General features: G+C 46.3%; 1 protein-coding gene across 3 annotated transcripts in view; it reads left to right on the top strand.

The window, feature by feature from the left end:
* Positions 1-23768, top strand: part of LOC139668434 (uncharacterized) — a 59044-nt gene extending 35276 nt beyond the window's left edge. The window contains exons 4-5 of one of the 3 annotated variants that reach the window (XM_071548030.1): positions 7181-7231; positions 21369-23768. In XM_071548030.1, the coding sequence (XP_071404131.1) occupies positions 7181-7231; positions 21369-21497 (180 nt within the window). In that variant the 3' untranslated portion in view covers positions 21498-23768. Of the gene's footprint in view, positions 1-7177; positions 7232-21368 lie in introns of all 3 variants that reach the window. The other 2 variants (XM_071548029.1, XM_071548031.1) reach the window with 2 other exon arrangements.
* Positions 23769-24040: the final 272 nt, after the last annotated feature.

The raw sequence follows: 24040 nt of genomic DNA, 5'->3' as shown, positions 1-24040 counted from the left end.
AAGTGGCTGCTGAGCCAGAGATGCTCCATAGAGAGTGTTCACTTCCTCCATCCCCAAATTCAAATCAAAGGGCTAGTAGTAAATTGCCATGGCAAATCTGGCCTGTTTATCTGTTCCTAGGGGGACAGGGCTTCTGTGCAGATTCAGACCATATCTGGAGACCATATGCCACAAAGGAGACAGAGGAGCAGTAGAAAGCCACAGTCACCAACAGACAGGCATGGAGTCTGCTTAGACCACAGCTGTGTCAGTAGGTAGCTGTGTTTGCGTTAGCTGTGGCTCTAGTGTGATATGGAGGCAGAACTTCAAAAAGCAGCCTGTAATTTGAATAATTTTATCTGCTTTCTGGACCTTGGGAGCAGTGGGAATTTGGATGTTCTGCCAAGTGGTGGACCTTGCTGGCCACTTAAGCTCAGCTCTCTTCTGTAGGGGGCGTTGACCAGGCCCAGCAGCCTGGTGCTGCTCTGTGGTGTCACCTGCAGATCACCTTTCTGGACTGGGGTGCAACTGGCCTGTGCATATTTCGAGAGCAATCACTGGTGGAATTGACTTGCTGTTCTGCCACTTGAGACTCACCTGTGGTTCAGGCCCATTTTGTATTTCCTGTAAATTCTCATCCATTTCTCTTCACCAGTGATAACTGATCCGCTCCCAGTTGTGCACCATGTTGAAGGGGATTTTGGTGACCACAGAATTATTTTTGTCGTCATTTTTGTGGCCCACTGTTTGACTGTGATCCTGGGCAAGTCCCTGCAATACATCTTTTTTTGTAAGGCCTTGTCTGGGTTTGGGTTTTTTTAGTTTGAATTTGTTGTCAATGACTACTTAGTAATTAGCATTTCATCTGCTTCCCTGTCCAGAGGCACATACAGTGTTTGCACTGTATGGAGGCTATGGATTTGTGGCACTTGCTGGCAGAGGTGCTGCATGGAAAACTGGGCCTCCCATATTGATAAAGATGAGAGCCCTTTTATGACAGTGTTAAGGGATCAAATGTGTTTATATCTTGAAGGAATTTCAGACAGGTTGATGATAAATGTGACAAAGAAGCACTATTGAGTAATTCAACAGCATATGAACTAGAAATAGCTTCCTAAAGTGTTCAGAGGCTTTTCAGGATGTTCCACAGTATCACCAAAGCTTGCAGTGTTTGGATGCTGGGGTTTGTTTTTGTTGAAGGGGACCATTGGCCAAACCCCTTGAACTGGTTTATATTTTAAAGTACTGTGAGGCTGTTTAACTTCTGACGGGGCAGTCTGGAGACTGTGACAGATGATAATTGTAATTTAAGGCTATGACTGAACTATAACCTTCCTGCTGTACTGCTGCTGGGGCTGGTGAGGGACCTTGCGTCCACATCTGACACACGGATGCACTGGATAGCAGCCTTGCACCCCTGGGCTCAGAGAGTGGGTGCTCCCCTGGCATAGGGCATCCCTGGTGAGACAAACGCAGAGTACCCTCAGGTGACTGCTAGGAAGGCCTGGCCCCCTTGTTTCTCTGCAGATTTATGTCAGGTATGCCTAAGAACCTGAGTCAGGATGGGGGGATAGTGTCAGCTGGAGCTGCTTCAGCTTAAAAGTAGTAAGGAGGAGCCTGTGACCTACTCTTTTTCTGTTTTCTGTCTTTGTGGTGCAGGGCTAAGAGGCGATGCCCATATCCTAGCAGCACTGCTCAGAGCCAAGGAATTAAAAAACCCAGGCCAAAATCAACATACAAAAACCTCTTTTTAAATTTTTTTTTTTATTTTTTATCCTTGTTATCCTCTTAAACCAATTGGTAGGGCAGACCTGGCTTTGCCCCTTGCAGAGTACCCATCACCATGTTGGCAAAAAGACAGGATCCATGGCCCTGCTTCCTCATGCCCTGCCACATGGGCATGCACTGCTCTCCTGGGTGGAAGACTTCTCCAAAGCACAGGGCACTGAGCTGTGGTACATAAGCCTGGAGATGCCTGAAGCTGTTGAAATGGGAAGGTGAAGACAGTGAAAGCTTTCGTTTTGCTACTGAGCTCTGGCTGGGGCCTTGCTGGGGTTTCATGTCTGGCTTGTGGAAACACTGCCTTTGGGGATAGCTGATCCTCTTCCTTTAATTCAGCCTGTGCTGTAAAAAGGGCCCTGCTGAAATCCTGTGCTCTGTCAGTAGCATGAGGCTGCTGCTGGTTCGCCTGCATGTGTCTCCCCGCTCTAGTGGCTCGCAGCTGTGGGCCCCTGTGCCCCCCTGGGCGCTGTCAGTGCGGTGCCACGCGGTGGGGCGGAGGTGGGACTCGGTCAAGCAGAAGCCGCAGCCTCAGTGTGCTGCACAATGGCCACTTTGTGCAGTGCCCTGACCCTGTCTGCCCACTGTGCTGCAGCTGCACCCCTGCCCTGCACCTTAACCCTCTGCACACTCTCCCTGCCTGAGCAGTGGTGGGGCAGGGGACAGGCTTTGTTTGGCAGCTGGCTGGTGGGGAAAGCTGTTCCTCCTGGCTCAAACCCATCTCTGAAGGCTGTTAGGAAAGGAGATCAGGCAGGCTCCTTGCTTTCAAATGCCTTCCCAGGAGAGAAGGGCCATAGGACCATGCTTACCCAGCTGGCTCACTGTGTGCAATGGGAGTGATGTTGGACTGGAGCCGACAAATGGCATCGCCTCTGCACTGGCATCTTCTTCACCTCCCTGTCCCAAGATGCAGCTGTTGAAATCCCTTTAGCCCTCTGCTTAATGGGCCACGGAGCTGCCTCACTGCCTTGCTGTGAGGCATTTTTCTCTCTGCACGTTGCATCACTGGGCATGGTCTCTCCCTTTGCATCAGCCTTCTGCTGTGACTTAGAGTGCAATTTCTCCTTACACTGTAATGTTTGCTCTTTCAGTTCTCTTTTTTTGAACAAAGCAAGTAAGATCATCAGTCTTTGTTTTCTGTGCTAGACATTCAAGCTTGGTCTGCCTTGTAGTACCTGGAAGACTCTGGGCGACTGGGAAACTGGCTGGTAGGGTTACTAGCATGGAAGTAAAACAAGAGTTATGAAGCTGAGGAGGCTTTTTCTAAAAACTTGAACTGCTTAAAACTTTGTATCCTGTCAAGAGCTTTAAGATGTCAATGAGAGACAGACATGTCCATACTTCCCGAAGTACACCAGCCCTCCTGTGGAAAGATCCCCAGCAAACTAAAGAAAGGCAGACTTCTGGCTTGCTTGATGTTTTGGTTTGGTTTGTGTTTTTTTTTTTAAATTTTGAAATCTCATCAGTATGTAGCAGTTGATGAAGTGCATCATTAAATGATCAGTTGCGTTGAAACTGACAGTTCTGTGCTCTCTTGCATGAAATAGACTGAACTGGTCTGAAAAAACAGTAATAGTTAAACTGCATCCAACTCTGGGCAGGCTTAAAACTATGACCAGGTAATAAAATAAATAATAACAATTAAAAAAACCTAAAACACTAATAGACAAAAGACTTGTTGCTTTGTCCTGTGTAGGCAGTGAAAATGAAACTATTCAAAACCAGAAATGTGTGTATAAAAAGCAGTTCTGGCAGAGACCAGCAGGAGAGACTTTTTAAATGAAATAGGGATGCTGTCTCTTCTTCTTCCATTTACTTTTCTGCAGGTGGAACAAAGAGTTTTGGGAACCATACTCTATGGTTTATTCTCAGCTCTGCTACTAATGTTTTTCATGACCTTTGATTTATCTCTGCTCTTTTCTTTGTCATAATTCCCAGAAAATAATTTGAGGAAATAACACTGCACTTTCACTTTGGCCTGTAGTTAGAAATGATCCCGGGGTTACTGAACTGAGTATGTCACCTTTCTTATAGGCCATTCCCCCTGCTTTAAGCTACTGCAAGTCACATAGCCAAATAAATGTTATTTCAGTTCTGCCTTGTATCTATGTAAATAGGAGTTAATGAGTTGCTGCATCTCATGGCTGGCTTGTGACGTGGAGGTCTCCAGAGGGAAGATGAGGAGAGGCTGCCATGGAAAGTCCCTGGCTGTTGCTAAGCAGCACTGCATTTTAGTTTCCCTGTTCCAGAAGTCTGCACTCATTTTTGGCAAGGACAGGGAAAACTGAGGGATGGAAAACCATTCAAAGATGCTTGACTTACTTTTTTTGCAAAGCATGGCTTTACTGCGCTGGGTGCAGAAAGTGTGTGGCTGCTAGTGAGGTGGAAGCAATTTGATTAAATAGAATAACATTTGATAACTGGCCTTCTCTGTATTTGTTCTCAGCTGCAGGATCATGTGGCTAGCTTGCTCTTTCTCTTGCTCTGTTTTGTGTCTTCCTATGATCTTGGACCTGGAAGCTGCAAGAGTGCAGCACAAGTGGTCTTGCAAGAGGGAGCTTCCTATGCCAAAGTTTATGCTCCAGTTCAACAGCCTGTGGATAAGAGGATGTCATGTTTTCAGTTTACTACTAAGTCCATCAAGAGGAACACCAGGAACAAAGAGGAAACACAACAGGAACAAAAATGGTTATGTCCGGCATCCTACTCTTGCTGCACAATGCAACATCTGAACTGCAGGCAATAGTGTAGATAGTGGTAAGATCCTCATATAATTTAAGCTTGTCACAACAGCATCATTATGTTTTCTACCAAAAGTGTAGGACTTGGGATGCAACTGAGCACTTGAATTCCTCTTGGAAGAGTCTGGCTGGTTGTCTGTTTACAGGCTAGTTGAAACTTTTCACTCAGTCTTTCTCATCATCTTGTAATTTCTGTCTCTGTTGGTTCTCCATATATGTTTTAATAGAAGGCCAGGATGGGTAAATATCTTGCTGCCTCTGCTAATTTGTAGTTGGGAAATGTCTTTTGTTGCACCCTGATCAGGAGGCCTGTGGATGTGACTGTGCCAGGCATTTCACCTTGCTGGATTGTGTTGGAAGGTGTTGTACTTGCTCCCTGGACAACAGTTCTGTTTTTCCCTTTTCAGCAGGGAATCCAGTTGTGCTACTGAGGCACTGAGGACTTTGATGTCACAGTCTCACTTCATCCTTGGGGATTCAGCCAAGTGCCACTGCAAAACTCAGCTTTACAGCAGCCGAGAGAAACTGAGGGTCTTGCACAAAGAAGCTTGTAGTTAAATGTGTTGCAGCAGGGTATGTTCTGCTGTTGCAGCCTTCTTCCCCTGAAGGATGGGGCTCAGAATCTGGAGTCCTGATTCTTACTTTCATTGCTCAACACAACTGTGTCATGCACATTTTATCCCACCACTGAGCTTGTGACTTGAGCTATCTAGTCTACCCTTCTCATCCCCACCTGCTGTTTCACAGCAACTGGAAGACTTATGGAGTGACCAAAACTTTACAAGACCTCACAACTCTTCACTTTGCCCTTCCCTAATCCCAGGGATTTGTCAGCCCTGCCAAATTCGTCTTCCCTCGGTCTTTTTCACTGTATGGTTGTGAGGATCTTAAGAAAGGCAGTGACCTCACAGTAAATATCAGCCTTACAATGGCTGTCTTGCAGTCTGTCTGGGAACTGAGCCCTGTGATGCCTTATAGGAATTCTCTGGGAACTGCTTGTTTAGTGAGACAGCCTAGCCTTAGGTTAGTTTAGCTCAGCCATTCCCTTTGTCCCCTTCTACCTGGTTTGTGCAAAGACCTGTTGGGTCCTTTTAGGTTGGAAACCTTCATCCTGTGCTGCCAGGTCAGACAGACCTGGGGGTAGAGCCATCAGGCACAGCTACTGTTGAGCATTAGGGTTCACCAAAAGCTCTAAATCCTTGCAGCACCTCCCTTCTTCCCCGTGCATGCTTGGACAGTGAAATACACTGTCCTTGAGCCACAAACTACAGATGTGAACTTTGAAATTGGGCTGTGAGTGTGCTGAGTTCTGGATTTTAGATTGAAGAGGCTGATGTGCATAGAAATGGTGGGTGAGTCTCCAACTCCCTCTCCAAGTTTGGGGCAGTTATGTAAATTGGGGTTGCAAAAGTGTGCTTATGGGATGTAGAGTCTTAGAGGGTGGTGGAGGAATGGGACTTCTTACCACCTTCCAGCAGTGCTTTCTACTAGAAAGTTTAATACTTGCACGTGAGCACTGTCTTCAGTTTTGTGATAGTCGTTTTTTTTCTGAATTTTTTTAGGGATTGTTTGTGTATTTTGGATTTTTTTAAGCTTTCTGAGTTTCCAAGGTGCCCTGTACTGTGTTGCTTTTATCTTGTCTTGTACTGGAAAAAACAGGAAGACAACAAACAAAAAAGAGAAAGTAGAAAGGTCTTGCTATTTACCACCCATATCGGTGGAATGGAGGGATGTCTTTCTACAGGTCTTTTGTGTTAAGAACTTCATCTGAAAAACACTTTGTTGTGTGAAAGAATGTGAATGTGGTGAGTGTTTTCCCACGCTTAACACAACTTTCCAACTAAACAAGGACAGAAAACAGGAACTAGAAAAATCTGTTATTTCTTTCACAAGCTGATGGAGGAGTTTCTTCCTGACATGCCTCCGTCACCAGATTTTTCACTATGAAAAACATAATTGAAGTTTGGGGGGTTTTTTAATGGAAAAAATTCTTCTCTCTTGAAGCCTTGTTTTCCACTTGTGAGTTCTTTTTTGACAATTTTTTTTTTGGAAAGAATAATTTTATTCACTTGCCACCTTTCAAAGCACTGCCTCAGAACTGGGATAGAACTGCAACTCACCTGTTTATTTCTGCGGTTACACAGAATAATTGCTGGTTCAAGTATATCCTGTTTTCCAAGTTGTGCAGTGCTTGTTAAGACAACTTTAATTGCTTCTACAATATGTGGCAAAGGGATTTAGGACTGCAGGCAGGTGCTTTTACCTTGGTCTCTTAAATTCTAAATAGATAAGTATAACACAAATAACATAAAGAATGGGAACATCCACATTTACATGAAAGAGTTTGTTTTTTCCTTCATAAAGGAAAATAAAGTCACCTGCTTCAGAGCAAAGTCTAACCACTAGTTGACAGAAATTAGGAAGAAACTTTGTTTTAGACAATATTTCCATCCCTTTCCCTGTTTTCAAAACCCACGATATTAGCCACTGCCAAAGGACTCTGTGCAGGCTACTTGAGATGGTCTCAGATTAGGTTGATTACTTGATCTCTTTCACATCTCACTTAACCATCCATCCATCTTGTTTTAGTTAAATGTTGACAAAAAGAGACTCCCTACAACCTCTTTCTATTCCCTCCTGCTACTTCTACTAATCCCTGGATTCTACTTCTCTTTCAGAAGATGCTGCTCAAGAAGAATTGTGGAGTGAAGACTAGAGTAATTAAAATTCGTGTAAGTTGTTATTTTCTGGTGCGTTTCCTTCATCTTTCCACATATATCTAAATGTGGTAATTCTCACTGAACATCTGTGACCAGAAGATGATTTTTGGAGATTTTCTGTGGCTTGATGAGCTGCATAACAATAGTTGCTAGTCTGGAGTATAGAATGTAGTTGAAATTTAGGTTAGGTGCTGACAAGGCTAATAATATGTTGTCTCTTCCATTTTGGAGACTGTGGTTTCAGAGGTTCCTTGGAGTGAAAGGCTACATCCCATAGTCTGAACTCACACAGCATAGCTGTCCTGTAGGGTGTAATTTGGATCCTTCTTGACCAAGTGCTGATTTGAGGTACAAGTGGTGTTTAGTGGGAGTGAGAGGCTAGATGGCTGTGGAAAAGGGACTACACCTGCATGATGATGCACTGGTGTTTGCAGAACTGTGTGGGATGTGGGACTAGGTGATGGCAGATGACAGCTGCACTGTTTGTACGGCTTTGTAGCTGGGATGACACTGCAGTATCTGAGCATCTCATGCACATGTGCTTGTCAGGGCTAGGTTTGCTCAAGTCTTCTCCTTACAGTTTTTGCTGTCTGCAATTCCGAGTCTTTTGTCTTTAGCAGCCCCTTACCTAACTCTTCAGCCAACTCCTCCCTCCCTTGTGGGTATCTTGACTTTCTCTTGGTTAATGCTGTATGCTGCTGTGGGAGATGTGTCCTGGGCTGAATCAAAAAGCAGCATGACCAGCAGGTCAAGAGAGGTGATTCTCCCACTCTGCTCTGTTCTAGGGAGACCCCACCTGGAGTGCTGCATCCAGCTCTTTAGCTCTGCAGCACAAGTAAGTCATGGATCTTTTGGAATGAGTGCAGAGGAGGACCACCAAGATGATCAGAGGGTTGGAACACCTATCCTATGAAGGCAGGCTGAGGGAATTGGGGTTGTTCAGCCTGGAGAAGAGAAGGCTCTGGCAAGAGATCTTATAGCAACTTCCAGTACCTAAAAGGGGCTACAAGAAAGCTGGAGAGCAACATTTTAAGGAGGTTTGTAGTGATAGGATCAGGGGGAATGGCTTTAAGTTGAAGGAGGGTATGTTTAGTTTAGATATTAGGAAGAAATTTTTTACTGTGGGGGTGGTGAAGCACTGGAACAGGTTGCCCAGAGAAGCTGTAGATGTCTCATCTGTGGAAGTGTTCAAGGCCAGTTTGGATGGTCACTCACAGCAGCCTGGTTCTGTAGAAGATGTCCCTGTCCATGGCAGAGGGTTTGGAACTAGGTGATCTTTAGCGTCCCTTTGAACCCAAACTGTTCTCTGATTCTGTGTATATGTGACCTTGCACATTGCAGCCAAAGCAGGTGTACCTCAGTCCATTGAGCCTTATTACAATCCTCCTGATATATGTGATACACGGGCCAAAACAGGGCAAGGTGAAGAAAACAAATACCCTTTGTGATGAAGCTGCTGCTTTCACTGCAGTAATTTATAGGCTTGCAAGAAGGATGAATGACAGAGCAGGATCCTTCAGGATTTACACCTTGCCTAGCAGGAAATAGTGCTGCTGCCTTTGTGTACCCAGAAATGCTGCTGTTTATAAGCTGTTGGGTGCCTGTGCCCATTACTGCTGTGGGGGTGAATTTCATGTCTGAGTGGAGGAGGAGTGGATAGGACTGGCTAAAGCCTGTGCAGAGATGGGTGGTATTTCTCTAACTCTTCATATGCCACAGCACTTCAGTTGTGTCTTGTAGCAGCTCCACAGTGACCTGCTACTTCTGATTGCACAATTAATGCTGATCTATTATGTACTGTCATATGCTTCTGCTTGGGTTGTTTTCAGTATAGCTGTGTGGTCCTGTGCCCCACAAGTTCTTTCCAGACTGTGCCTGTCCTTCAGACCTACAGACTGTCTAATGCTGCTGCAATGTTTTAGTGCAACTTTTTAAATCACCTTTCTTTATGCCTGCCCCGTGTGCTTTTGCTGTTTTTTTTTCTGGGTGTCCCTGGACAGCAGCTATTTCCAGTGGAGTTTGGGCTTTCAGTGATGCCTCAGTGGGATGGTTTCCTCCGACACTTGAAGCTCATTATTGTGGCTTACTCTTGTGCCCCTGGAGAATCGGAGAGGACAATTATCCTTTGGCTTCCTAAACCCATGTCAGCTTGTACTAAAATAAACTGAGAGCATGCTATTCTGATAGATGGTACAAAATCCACTCTTTTCTAACCAGCCTTGCCAAGCTGGGACAGTGCATTGCTACCTGAGGCACTCCTGTGGCTTCCCTGACAATAGCATAATGACACTTCAGTCTCCTGTTGGTCTGTGGTGGCAGAGCTGTTAGGTAAAGGTGCATTTTTGTTTCCATTTTCCAAGTGATTGTGAATGCCCACTTTTGTGTACCCAGCCGAGAAAGGAGACAGCAGCCCCCTGGCAGAATACCTTGGTGAGGTGCCTCAGCTCTGGAAGCAGCTGGGAGGACAATGCTGTGCTTTCATCATAGAAAGGAACACCTTAATCCAGCCAGCAAGAAATGTTTGGCACAGTATTCTTTCTCAGTGTTGCCCAGCAGCAGAACAAGAGGTAACAGGCACAAGCTGAAATGAAGGACATTCAGGTTGCCCAGAAAATTTGTGGAATCTCTGTCCATGGAGATAGTAAAAACATGCCAGGATGCAGTCTTGGGCAACAAGCTCCTGCTGACCGTGGTCAGAGGAGTAGGGTTGAACTCAGCTATCTCTAGAGGTGCCTGCCAACCTCAACCATTCTGTGATTTCTGGCTCTTGCCCAACATTCAGTAATGAAGTCAGAGCACACTAGGGACATAAGTTCACTTGGAAAGGCTATTCTGAGGCCCTAGTGAATGTGGCGTTTTGCAAAGAGTGATAGCAGGAAGTGAGGTGATAGGCTTGGCTCTCCATTGCTGAGGGTCTGGTGACACAGGTTCATTGTTGGGACTTGGCCATTGTGGTGAGGGTAGAAGAAATGAAGACAGATCTCTCTTAAAAAATGGGTTGATGAGCTGTTACAGGAGACAGCAGGCAACAGTCTACATGTCTGAACAGGAAACATCACCTTGTGAACCAGTTTGCTTGTGTCACTGTAGCCCTGAGGAGTCCTGATGGAGAAGTGCTCCTTCTTGCTTAGGTAAAAAGCTGCTTTCTGAACTGCTGTGGGAAGCGACCTCCACACAGCATACAGCTTAACAGAGATGCAGTTAGTGAACTGATCTGAGGAGCAGGCAGGCTACCTAATGGCCTGTGCCAAGGATTTGAAGCAAGGATCCTTGCTTTCTCTCTCCAGTTCTCCTGCTACTGTCAGAGAAAGGATTGTGCTTATTCCCTCTTGTGTGAGAAAGATGGTGACCTTGTAGTAGCATCAACAAAGCACTTTCATCCGGTTCTTGCTGATACCAGTGATTGAGATAATGTGTGCTTATAAAAATACCCTCCTCCTTGTGATACTTTGGTTGCCTTGACATCCTGGGGCTTTGCTGGCATTTCAGGATGCAGGGTGTTGTGCTCTCATGCATCATCACAGCTATGCTCTTCCTTCCTCTTCTGCTGGAAGAGTCTGCCATGGGAAGGTGAGATGGAGGGACCTGTATTTGCCTTCTGGCAGGGAAACACAGCCCTTGAAAATATTCATGGTCCTTGGGAGTCTTTCTTAAGCCGGTAGCCTAGGTTGGGTTTTGCTGCTGTTTTAACACTAAGGTGTCGCCTTGCTGTTGTTTTCTGTACTTAAGTTTCTCATGGGCCAGCTCAGGTGGTGATCAACTACAGCCTTTCCACTTACACAGTGGTTCTTGAGCAGGATGATGGGACAGTGATGTGATAAGTCTAAGAACCTAGAGAGATTAATAACCTTTCCTAACATGCAGCAGCTCAATCATGTTTGAAATGTTTTCAGGAATAACAGCAGCTGTGAGAGGTCACAGCCTACAGTGAAGAGCAAATGATATAAAAAAAAATCTTGCTTCTGTTCCCATACAGCAAAAGATAATGGAACAAGACAATCAGCCCCTGTGGGCAGGTGAGCAGACATAAATTAGAGGTGATATGTCTATGATTTGTACTTTATAGATATATGTAGCATAGAACACATCAGTGCAAGGTGAGAGGCAGGCATAGGCCTACATGAGTGTTGCACAGTGAGGTAGGCAATGTGTGTGTGCAGACCTGGTCACTGGTGCCCTGAAGTGTCAGCCAGTGTAATGTCTCTAACTGGAAGCAAGACGCTGGAAGTGGGTGAGGGGTGCACGTGTGTGGGGATATTTTAGCATCCAGGGCATCATTGCATGGTGAGTTGGGTGTTACATGAAGACACTTCCTTAGCACTGGGAAGAGTAGGACTGTATGTGCACTTGTGGGGTGTAGCCACCTCTACCCTGGACCAGGCTTGGTCAGCTCTGGATGCTTAGGCCTGTCTTCCAGAGTGTCTGTAATACGACAAGTCTTAAGTTCTCCAGGCCTGCTTGGGAGGAGGGTTACAAGTCTTTAATTTATTCCTATTCTTGTTCTTCCTTCACAAACTCCTACCTGCAGTCTCTGAATGGGATTAGTGGAGCTGAGTTTATCTCAGAAACAGTAGGTGGGTAAATGGCACAACTGGCAAGCCCCTGCCAAGGGATCTTGTTGGGGCCAGCAGAGAGGAAGTAAGGATTTCAAGGCCAATCTGATAACCTGGCTGATGAGACAGATGTTTTCTGCTATGTAAAAATAAGAATTTTAAAACAGAACGTAAACCTCTTGTGCTTTTGCCTTGATCTTATCAATGTTGAGAACGCCCTCTGCTTGGACAGGGGCCAGATCCCTCGAATGACTTCCCTGTCTCATATCTCTTATATCTGCATCCTACAAGGCCACTGAGAAACATGCTGGCTTTTCTTCTCCTAAAACAAAGGGACCTTTTCATTGTGGAGTTAAGCAGGAAATATGCTGGCCTGAGCCTTCTAGGCAGATTCCTGAGCTATACACAAATGCAAGATAAACTAGGTGACAGCAGGTGTTGGTTCAAACCTGTGGTTCTGGCTGCACAGCATGAAGTAATGATTTGTGAAAATCAGAAGACAGTGTGTGTGTCATATAGATGCATATATACATACACACAGATGTTCTCCCTTCTATCACAGACTCTGGATGCATCCCAGAGGAAGACAGGTATCATGACTGCAATTTCAGAGTGAGTTACACTGAGAAACCAGCAGAAAGTGTGACTTGCCTGAAGAGAGATGGTGAGGAGAACTTCAAGCCATGTTTTTAGAGCTGTGTCTTTACTCATATCATACCATACCATACCATACCACTCCATGAGTATAAACAACTCTGACATCTCAGGCAGGAGAAATCCCAAACTGCAGGTTGCTAACAATTTTGTCAGACCCTCCTGGTTGTTTTTAGTATGTGACTGAGTGCCTAAACCTGAACCTGCCCTTTAGAATCGACAAGAGAGACTCGCCTCCCCAGCCAGTTGCATCCTTGGGTTACTTGATGAGGAGAAGTCCCTTATGGAGATTTTTGGCATTGTTTTCCTAGGTGGGCACTTGTCTCCAGTTGATGGGCACACCTCTGCTGAGCAAAATGGAGAAGGTCCTCTGTTAAGAGAGAGCATGAATATCCATTTGTGTATCTCATGATCCTCCCAACCTAGCCAGTGAGCTGCCTGCTGAAGGTTTCTGCAGGGATAGTTGGTCCTGGAGAATGCCAGCCCTTGTTCTGAATAATTCCTGACAAAAGACTTTGTCCAGAGTTTCCTCAGTCTTGAGAAGGATCCAGTGTAGCCAAGGCAGTAATACCTCTGTCTGTTAAAAACTGTTACAAATATTTGAGTCCAGACATTACTTACCATTGCTTTTATTGGACTTTATGGCAAAGGCTGCTTCTGGCACAGCCCCCCTGTGTATCAATGACTAGTGGTTCAAGGGGCTGAAAAGTGGCAAGGCATGTTTCACAAAGAGGGGGTCAGATTTAATGACTTTTTGGCCATATCTGGGTGATGTAGCAGAGAGAGGGAGTGATGCAGGGGATGGCAGAGGGTCACTGAGAGCTACTGTTTTCTGTCACAATTTCAAGATGACAGCTTAGGCACTTCTTTTACCACTGCATCCAGACCCGCTGCAGTTGCTCCCTGCTCCCTTTTTGTTCAATGACTGTGGGAACCTAGCACCCCTTGCCTCTCCCAGTTCCCAGAGCTGTAATCCTCTTTTCCCACACACCTCTCCCATAATACACCCACTTCCTGTGCTCAGCTTCCACACTGGGGTGGTTTGTCCAGAGGCAAGCACACTATGTCAGCTTGTGTTCACAGCCTGCTCGTGCTCAGCTAATTAATACTCACTCTGCAGTTTTAATTTGGGTGCCCTGTAAGTTGAAAGCATCATGCTGCTCTGCGCCAGCCTGCCTGGCTAGAGGGAATCTGCTCACCCTGGCCTTATGCAAACTGGAAGCTGCACACAGCCAAGTACACACCATGTGCAGGCTCTGTGAGAAGCATTGTACCTGGGGTTCCTGGCCCCAGGGGAGAAGGACTGTGAGGCAGATGGCTACAATCTCTCTGAAGGAAGGATGTTCCTGCCACACAACAAGGGTTGGAAAGGGTAAGGTGGGAAGGAAGAAGGCAAGATAGTTTCACTTGTGTACAGTCCAAAACTGTTAGAGTCTACTCAGATGCAGTTGAGAGATTTAGGGCCTGATCGTGCTTTGGCTGTGTCTGTGTTTGCTTGGAGCTACTCTTGTGCCTGCCTCTCCTCCTGCTCAGGCACAGGCAGACCCTGTTGTATGTGCAGGAACAGCTGCAGGTATGCAGGAAGCACAGGCCATTCATTTCTTATCAGGAGAAAATGTGGGGGCAAGACACAGCTCAGTAGTAGGGAAATGTGGGTTCATTCACTTGTTTCTAAGAGATTTATGTTACCTTCAGAGCATGATCCTCACTGGGACCCTGGAGCTGTGGGTTCCCCAACTTGGCCATGGAGCACTGACAGCCTGCCCCTCTGAATGACCCATCTGTCCCTTTTATTTGTGCAGCCTCTTTCCTTCAGGTTGTCAAGCAGGCAAAATCAAAGCTTGCAGTCAGCTTTCTCAAAGGCATATCTAAAGACATGTGAGAGAGAGGAGAAGAAAGGCTTATCATGCTGGTGCCAGCAAGGACTCACAGCTGAAACTGGCCTATTTTTCCTTTTGGGCAAGTGACCAGCAAACATCTGGTAGGCCTTTTGAAATACCTTCCAAAAACGTTCAGTGTTGTCTGTCTGGTGGCACCTCTCTAAGTCTGGTAGTTGCCACCTGACAAGTCTGCACACACATTTGCAAGTGTTTGATTTTTTTTAATTTTTTTTAACCTTTCTAAGAGGAACAGCGATGTGTTTGTGAACTGTTGAACTGCTCTTTGCAATGCAGTGATGTAGAAGGAAGTAGGTGTTAGGCAGCCTTATGTTGGTGGTGGAAGACTTTCAGTCTTTTAGGGGAGGTTGTTGGAAAATATAAGAAAACAGTGTGAACTGCAAAGTTTTGGATTCCTTCTCAGAACAGCATTTGGAAATTACCTTTTCTTTTCTTGGAAGAGAAGGGAAAAGAGTAGTCTTAAAATGAAGTTCTGTCATAGTCTATCTTTTAACTATCCTCTGAAATAAAATGCCATATGAACCTGGGGGTGAAGGAGAGACTTTCAGGAGAAAGGAGTTTGCCTTTAACAAGTTACTCTTTTTGCTGCTCCAGGTCTGTGACTGGAATAAATTGTCAGAGGCCCTACTGGAGTTAATGAAGAAGTAGTTAAATATGAATTGTTGCTCCACTGGAGGAGCTGGTCCTGCTTGCCAGCGACTATTTCATGAAAACTGCCTGAAGCAAGACTGTAATTGAAAGGAAATCGCCTCTCCTCAGAAGGCTGAAACACCTAGGTGTTAATTAGTTCATCCCAGGTGCCTGACAGTGGTGAACTGTGGGGGCTTAACCCCAGCTGGTAACTGAGACCTATGAAGCTCTGAACTTGCTACCCTTGAGGGATGGGGAAGGGAATTGGAAGGGTAAGAGTGAGTGAGCTTGTGGGTTGAGATAAAGGCAGTTTAATAGGGAAAGGAAAAACTGCACACAAGCAAAGCAAAACAAGGAATTTGTTCTCTACTTCCCATCAGCAGGCAGGTGTTCAGCCATCTTCAGGGAAGCAGGGCTTCATCTTATGTAACAGTGACTTGGGAAGACAGAACACCAGTTTCTGCCATCATGTGGTATGGAATAGCCCTTTGTCCAGCTTGGGTCAGCTGTCCTGGCTGTTTCCCAGCTTCTCATGCCCTTCCAGCCTTCTTACTGTGAGAACATGAAAAGCTGATAAGTCCTTGACTTGATAGAAACACTACTTAATATACTGATATTTTTAGTTGTTGCTGTCACCATTATTCTCATCCTAAATCTAAACCACAGGATACACCAGCCAGTAGGAAGAAAATTAATTTTATTTCAGCAGAAACCAGGACATGTATGTGTTATGCACTGGAGAAACTGAGGCAGAAGTGATAGGAAGTGGCCTGGTCAGAACTATATTGAATTACAGATGTACCTAGGAGCAGGCATGTGGATTCCCTTCCCTTGCTCACAGCTGATGGCTTCACACATTGAAGTGCGGAGGTGTTTATTTTCTAACTACCTGGCAAGGGTGAGGGAAAGGAGGACAAAGTCGAATTAAAAGCAGTGTACCTGTAAATATTCCACTGTGGAGTCTGACAGCCTTTACTCTCTCTGTGTTCTGCCTGATTATTGGTGCTACCGCTGGCCCTGTCTATTCCTGGGCAAGGCAACTGTCTCACAAACAGGCAGAATCTCAGGCAGGGTTCTATCTTTGCCAAGGCTATTCTGGCAATTTATTTCTTTCCACACAGGGTGGTGGTGGGAATCGGATGCATCTTTACAACTTGCAATTACATGGTGCTTTTCATCCCAAAGGACTTTTAACAAGTGAGTCTACAGACTGCAAAGGGATCATTCACCCACCACTGGAAGACACCATCCTTTACATGGAGTTTAGCAGCATATCCCAACCACTGGGGCCCAAGTGCAGGAAAGAAGGGACTCCTGTGCTGCACTGGCCTTGAGTAGGGATGGGTTGGCAAACTGCACAAGCTGATCTGATTTTGAATCCCACCAGAGTACTAGAGGTCTTATGAAGGAGGACCAAAAAGTTTTAAGCAAGGCTTAATTTCCACCCCTAGCACACCACTCCCTTTGAAGACTGGGTATTGAGTAACTGCATATCCCCCCTCCTCTGCAGATTGTCATTCCCACGGCTGAAAGCAGACTTGGAGCTGTGCTTGCTTTTGCTTTGTCCAAAGAGGAGAACTGTGATTCTGTGGAATCATGAGACCAAAATTATGTTAAAATCTGCATTAGGGATATTTCCCCAGACTTCAAAGAGGTAACAGACTTTCTTCTAGGAGGAATGTGAGTTTGTAGTAGTAGGTTTATGTTTACATGTTTATCGTCTTCCTAGGTATTTTTTTCCTTGCTGAAATATACAATTATGTCACAAATGGAATTATGGAACTGTTGCTCATTCTCTGTTTTCTGAATGCTGCTAATAGGATTGAAATTCTACATTGCTTCTGTGGTTTCTTTGAGGCTCCTCTTTGAGGCATCTCCATTCAGTCACTATCTGTAGGTGTGCTTCCTCCTTACTGTGCTTCAGATATGTTTCAAACCCTGTTACTTATTTGCCACCTGTATTTAAAGTTGATAACACTGTTGGTGATGATAATACAGGTTTGCAAGACGTAGGCACACATACTTGGGTGAAGATGTGTCCTTGACCAAGGTGGTCTGCACAGCGTTACTTGAACAATGTGTGTAAGACGAGCTTACTTCCCTTAGGAACTCGTTTAGTTCAAATAAATTGTTCAATGAGGCAGCATGGGTGTCTGCAGGTACCAAAACTACCTTGTGTTCTGAGGAGCTGCACAAGCCAGCAATGACCCTCCCCTGGATGATGTGGAGTTTCTGCCTGTTGACTTGAGTTACTGTATGAGCAGACTAGCTTTGTATGAGAGGGACAGCTCTCCTTGTGATTTCCAAGTCAGGAGGAGGTCTGTGTGTACATAGAGGGATATAGACAAGTGACCAGGAAGCATCTGTGTACTGGAGAGAACCTGAGGTGTGTGAGAGCAGGTGAGTGTGTGCAGGGGAGCGGGTGTGTGTGACAGAGCGTGTGCGCCCTCCTGTCGGCAGCCAAGTGATTCTGAATTGGTCCATTCCCCAGCTGTGTAAATACGTTGCTTAACAAATGAAGGGCTCTGGTTAATGATTTCCATTAGCACATGGCCCATATTAGGCTCCGTTTTGTGCGTGTTACCCGGCTGCCTGAATGCCATTAGAGTGAACACACAAGCCTGTAATGTCAAGCACATACTGTTTGTGCTCTGAGGAACCTCTGCTGGAGCTGGCCTGGGGTTGCTCACCAAGGGCTGTCAGGCAGGTTTATGGCAAACTCCCTGGGGACCTGCTGCAGCAGCAACCACTCTTAACACCCTTCTAATAGTCAAAGCAATGTCCCAAGTATTGCAACCTGGGGCTGGGTGCCCAAGAAGAAGGGCAGTTTGGCTAGGACACTTGCCCAGACTCCCAGGAGGCAGCTGGGCCAAGCAACTGGGTGGAAGGAACATGTTCCCCTCTCTGGCAGCCGGCTCTATCTGTCTTCTTTCTGGAAATAACATCTACAGAACTTTGCTTTGTGCAGCTCATCGGAGCCAGACCACCACATGCTGTGATCCCAAATGGTGTCTTGGGCTAAGCCAGATCAGCCCTGGTCAGCCCTAGAGCAGCATGTGAACTCCAATCTAAAAATGCTCCTCTGCAAGAAGAGTATTGAGGGATTTGGAGATTTCTTACCTCCAACAAGGTCCATAGTAGAGGTGCTGCCCTGTCAGTCAGGGAGAAGGTGCAAGACAGTCCTGTTCTGCTCAGGGTTATAAAGGAGTGCAGATTGGTCAGGGTGTTGCCATGAATGAGGGCAGTTGCATTTCTGCCTCTCCTGTTAGTGCCCTTTCTGACTCTGCCCTTGTCTGCTGTTCTTGAAAGCCAGCCATCATCCTGTGGCTGCTTTAGAGATGCCATGATGAAGAGACAGGACTGGGTGCAGTTTGAGCCTTACTTGCAGCTGCCTGGCCACCTGTGAATCTCTGCATTCTCCTGTGTCTTCTCACATCCCTGTCCTTCACCTCAATCCTTGTTCTGTGCCCTGGGAAGGCTTTCTGCCCTGCACACTGGCCCCAGAAGAAGACCCAGAGAAAAACTGCAGGGCACCTTCCCACCCAAAGCCCTGGTGAGTTTTGTAGATGACTTTTGTCTGTCCTTTGGACCCATCTTTCCCCAACCTCTTCATCTGCTGTCTGCCAGAAATGAACTGATTCAGCTGCCTTCCCTAATCCTGTCTGGCATTTCAAAATGGAGGGGACTGCCAGGTTCTTTGTTCCCATTCCCTCTTGGCACTGGCAGGGGACCTTCTCTGCTCTAGAAGGACAAATGCGCTGATTTATTCTGCCCCTTAGCTTTGAATAGGGGTTGCTATGTTACCCTCCAGCTCTGAGGCCTGCCAGAGCACACACCATATATAACCCCACAGCAGGTGGCTATTGAGTAAAGGCCCTTAAATCTGCCTCTCTTGTTTCTTATGCTGCTGGCCAAGGTGTCAGGGGAATGTAGCAGGGCATGATTTGCTGGCTGAAACTCCAGGCACAGCTGATGCCAAGCACCGTGTTGGCATTTTCCATTTTCAAGTGCCCATCTTAATTTGCAGAGGAGATACCAACCAGGCAGGAACACGCTGCCCACACTGGCTTTTAGAGGCCCTTCTTGACATGAAGGTGCCCCATGGGAATGAACTGTGGCCTGGAGCAGAGGCTTCCAGATCCTGCTGCAGTTACTGCAGCATCCAGGGCCTGGCTTTTGGACACTTCCCTAACTCATTCTGATTTGCTGTGTCTGGTTGGATGAGACCAACCATTTGGGAAGCTTTTGGTGAAAATTTGTGTGTGCTTGTCCTGTGATGACAAGTTAAAACCCAGGTAGGGTAGAGGTGGAGGCATCAAAGCTTCACCTTGCTGTGCTGTTAGGAGGTTGCAGCTGTCTGTTAGACCTGACTTTGAAGTGCCAAAGTGAACCTCTGTCTTAGATGAGATGGTGAAGTTTGTAATTGTTCCTAGAAAGCCTAATTCTTTGAGGAAGAGCCATTGTGCAGGCTGAGCAAAGGAAACCATGGCTCTAGTTAAGAAAGGCCTAGAAAAGGCAATGAGGAGTCATATAACACCAGAGCCCAGTCTTAACATAGAATGTTAGGGGTTGGGAGAGACCTTAAAGATCATCTAGTCCCAACCCTGCCTGTCATAGGCAGGGACATCTCCCACTAGACCAGGTTGCTCAAGGCCTTATCCAACCAGGCTTTGAACGCTGACAGGGTTGGGGCATCCACAACTTCCCTGGGCAACCTGGTCCAGTACCTTATTCACCCTCACAGTAAATAATTACTTCCTAATATCCAGCCTAGATTTCCCTTCTTTCAATTTGTACCCATTATTCCTTTTCCTATCACTACTGTTCCTAATGAAGTCCCTCTGGGCCTTCCCTGTATGCCCTCTTCAGATACTGAAAGTTTGCCATGAGGTCTCCATGGACCATTTCCTTATCCATGCTGAACAGCTTCAGCTTCCTCAGCATGTCTTTGTAGGGGAGCTTCTCCAGTCCTCTTATCAACTTTGTGGCCATCCTCAGAACTTGATCCAACAGTTCACGTTCTCCTTATGTTGGTGGCACCAGATCTGGATGCAGTACTCCAGGTGGGGTCTCACAAGAGCAGAGAGGGAGGATGACATCCTGTGACCTGCTGGCCACAGTCCTTTTGGTGCAGCCCAGGACACAGTTGGCTTTTCTGAGCTGTGAATACACATTACCAGTTCATGCTGAGTTTTTCATCAACAATCATCCTCAAGTCCTTCTCTGCAGTGTTGCTCTCATTTACTTGTCTGCCCAACCTGTATGTGTTTAGGTTTTTTCTAACCCATTTCTCATTGTTGTTTTTCCTAACCTCCACAAAATAAAATGGTAAAGTGCTTCCCAACAGTGATAGAAGTCAGGTGAGAGTAGGGGTACACTTGTTTGAGTTTCTGAGATACTGAGCTTCCCAGCCTGTGGCACTCAGTAGCTCACACCTACTCCTGGGGAGTGAACTCAGCAGGATCATGACTAAACTCTGCTGGCCTATAGAACAGTGAGACCTTCTTTCCTGACCAGAAGGTGTCTGTGAAGTAGCTGCCCCACTAGTACTTCTGCTTGCATAAGGAAAGAAAGAAAACAAAGTTCCTGAAAAGGAAAACTCTTCACAATTAACAGACTGGAGTCACTTTTTTGGTACCATGATTCCTCTGGGACCCATGAGTGCCAGCACAGCCTAGTGGGGAAACAGCTTTTCTGTCCTGTCACGCAGTGCAGGGAGTGCATGGGTATTTCTGTCCTCCTTACTCTGTCTCTGCTTTGACCATGCTCTAAACACTGGGAGCAAAATGGGAGAGAATGATCTTTAGCAGCCATGGTACAAATCAGGCTGTAAGGCCTTCAGGTGCGATCTTTTCCTCCAAGCATCTCTCAGCCATTCCTCATTAAACTGTGGACTCTAGAGCCAAAACTCTGGAGAGTTTTACTGTGCCTGGGACTTGAGAGTTTAAGAAAAGGTGATTTGTAAATCCTTACTGGAGAGTTGTTAAAAAATGGGACTGAGGAATGAGTCTTTAGAGACTACTTGGTTTGTCTCCCTGCTCCAAAATTGTAATAGATCCTGCTTCAAGGCCAAGTGATTCTGAATTTAGCTTTTCCCTGTGATACATTTTGGTAGTGATGCTGTTCTGAGACTGGGACTGTGAATGCCTCATGGCTATCCTGTGGATCCTAGGGACCTCAGTCCTGGAGGAGTGGGGTGTGCATGCTTTTTTCTTGAAGAGCAGGAGCAAGGAGGTGAACACAGTGCTTGCAATGCTTATATTAGTGCCATTTGTTGCAAATACAAGCATGACAACCTGTTCAAGGAGGTGTAATTGTACCAGAGAGGGGTATGACAAAGCACTCAAGACAAGAACTTCACTGTTTGCAGCTTATATGAGCACCGACTTCATCCCTCTTTTTATTCCTTTGCAGAGCATCAATGGAGGCTGCCCACCACCCCACTTTATGTATGATCCATCCACCTTTGCCTTCCGTTCCCTCAGCACCTTGAAGCCCCTGAGCCCAATAGCTCCAGTGGAAGAACCGTCATGTGCCTACTGAAGGAGTTTCTCCAGAAAACCTCAGGAACTATCAACCAACCTCCTGCCTGGAAAGGAGAAGAGGAGGTGGTGACGCCCAAGGGGAGGGGTGGGAGAAGAAGGGGCCAATGACACATCTTTGCCACACAGCCGCTCTGGCAGGAGGAAGCTTTGCAGCAGCACCAGTTTTCTTACCATTGCCATATGTGAACCGTGGCAAAGGGAGTAAGTTTTGTCTTTCAGAGCAAAACAAACCAGTCAGGTCCACAAACTGCAAGGACAGCTACCAAGGCAGTGTCAAATATGGGAATGGGGGTAATTGAAGATATTCCTGAGGGATTCAGCGCTTAGTATGTCCTGCGTGACAGCAGGGATGAGTGATCAGAGTGTGAAACCAAGTTCAGTCAATTTTCCAAGGATAACTGGGTCTACTGTGCTTTGCTATAGACCAGACACTTCTCCCACTCAGAAGTGAGCTCAGGACTGGAGAAAGAGCCTATGCAGGGTTGCTTGCAAAATCTGATAATGTTGTAATTGCATTCACATCAAGCTCTCTTAAGTGGAAAACCCTAGGACAGGGAGGTGTGTGGAGGGGTAATGGCACATCCAGCTGTGCATTCTAGATGGTCTGCTGGCAATTCAGTGATATTGACAAAAAAGGGATTGAAATGAGAGGTATGAGCCTCCCACTTGTAGATCAGGAGTTAGAATAAAAGTTTAGAATGAAAGGTCTGTGTTCAGCCATCCTGGAAAACACAGCGCTCACCCTCAGTCCCCTCAGCATCATCAAAGAGAAGAACCTGTGGGTGACTGTGTGCTCTTGGGATACATAGCACTTCTCTGTAGCATTGTCCCAATACCCTGATGCTGTAACATGTTACTGGAGGTAACTGATAGCGCCAAACCCAACCCAATTTAATGTCTCCAGAAGCTTTCCACTCCCCTTGTTCATGCTAGCTGTTAAATTTGGGTAGACTTCTGGTATCGGTGGAACAGATATTCCTAGATGTAGCAAGGAATGGGAAAAAGCAGTTTGTTTTATGACCATCTGTTGGTGGAAGAAACAGGAAGGAAGTTTGGGTAAAGCTGTGGGATGTTTCTCCATAGACAGTTCTGAGGCAGTTAGGACTTGCTACCACTGGTGTTTGACTGGTATCTGTTCTTGAGGCACGTATCTGTTTTGTGCCACAAGGCTAAAGTTAACAGAACAAACTCTTGCCTCTCTTGTTGAGGCAGAGGAACAAGGCATTTCCTCTTGGTGCACCTGGTGGAGAGAGTAACTTCTTTGTTTAGGCATTCCCCACCATGGACCTGTATGTGAGTTGAAGGGGAGTGAGCAGTTTATTACTTGTCTCTATCAAGAGGAGCAACTGTGAGTAACACAAAGTAATTTTTGATTTTAAGTCTACTGCAATGTGGAGGTCTTTGATGCTGCTTTTTGGATGAGACCAATGGTCAGTCCTGCTGCCAGTAGGAGGCCACACAGCATTCACTGGTGCTGTCTGGGCCCTTCACTGAGACCCTTGGGGAAAGCCCAAAGGCTGTAGATTTGGGGACCTGAATCCCACACCCCGCACTCCTCTCTCCCTAACCACTTCTCACTTTGGCAGGCAGAGCAGCTGGACAAGGTGGTGAAGCAATGTCTGTCCTGATGCTGCCCCAGCTCAACCTGCTTTTTGGCTCTAGACTGTTATAGCTGGGCCACCCTCTGCACCAGCACCACCTCCAAGAGGTCACTTGTGTTTACCAGTGAGGAACCTCTGGCAGAGCATCGTGGTTCTCTGCAAATCCCTTTTTCCAAGAGAGGCTGATTCCTCTGCTGATTCCTCCTGCTGCCCCTGCAGAAACTCTGCTTATCATGTTTTGATGGCACACCTCAGCTTTTTAGCTGCTGCCAGATCAAGCTGACCAGTGCAGGACTGGAAGCATTGCCCCTTTGGACCAAATTCCTGTGCTCAGGAGATGGGACAGTCACAGCCTGACACCTGTCTGAAGAGGCACATTCCCCATGCTGATGTCTGGGGCAGCAGCCCCTGCAGCCCCAGGCTTTGCTCAGCTAGAGCTGCTGAGGGGCTGGGGCCCAGAGGTGTGTCTGCCAGCTCGCAGGTGTGGCAGGCTGCCTTGACCCAGGTGGGAGTGGGGAACAGGGATGTCCTGCCAGTATTGTTGCCTTTTAGTACTTTTGTAACTTTTCTATGTCTTTTCTTTTTCAAGCAGAAGGAAAAATAATAATAATAAAACCCCAAACCACAAAACAATGAAATAAAGTGTGACGGCTGCTATATTCACACCACTGGTTGGCTTTATGTGTTTGCCATCTTCTGTGTATTTGTGGGTAGGGGTGTAGGTGGGGGTGGAGTAGAGAAAGCACAGTGCAACCAGTCCCAAGCACTCCCCAGTGCAAGGAGGCCATGTCAGCAAGACAATGGCTCTGAAGAGGAAGAGTTTTTCCAAAATGAATGCCAGGCTCTTTGCATGTAAGAGGAGCCCCGTGGGCAGCTGCTCTCTTTGAAGACAGCACTGGTATGGTATGTTTTCCCTCACTAATACTTCCCTCACCAAGAA

The sequence above is a fragment of the Pithys albifrons genome, chromosome 2 (assembly GCF_047495875.1).
Source record: "Pithys albifrons albifrons isolate INPA30051 chromosome 2, PitAlb_v1, whole genome shotgun sequence".
NCBI classification, from domain to species: Eukaryota; Metazoa; Chordata; class Aves; order Passeriformes; family Thamnophilidae; genus Pithys; species Pithys albifrons.
Note: the sequence above shows the minus strand (reverse complement) of the source record. Positions and strands in the feature narration are given on the sequence as shown.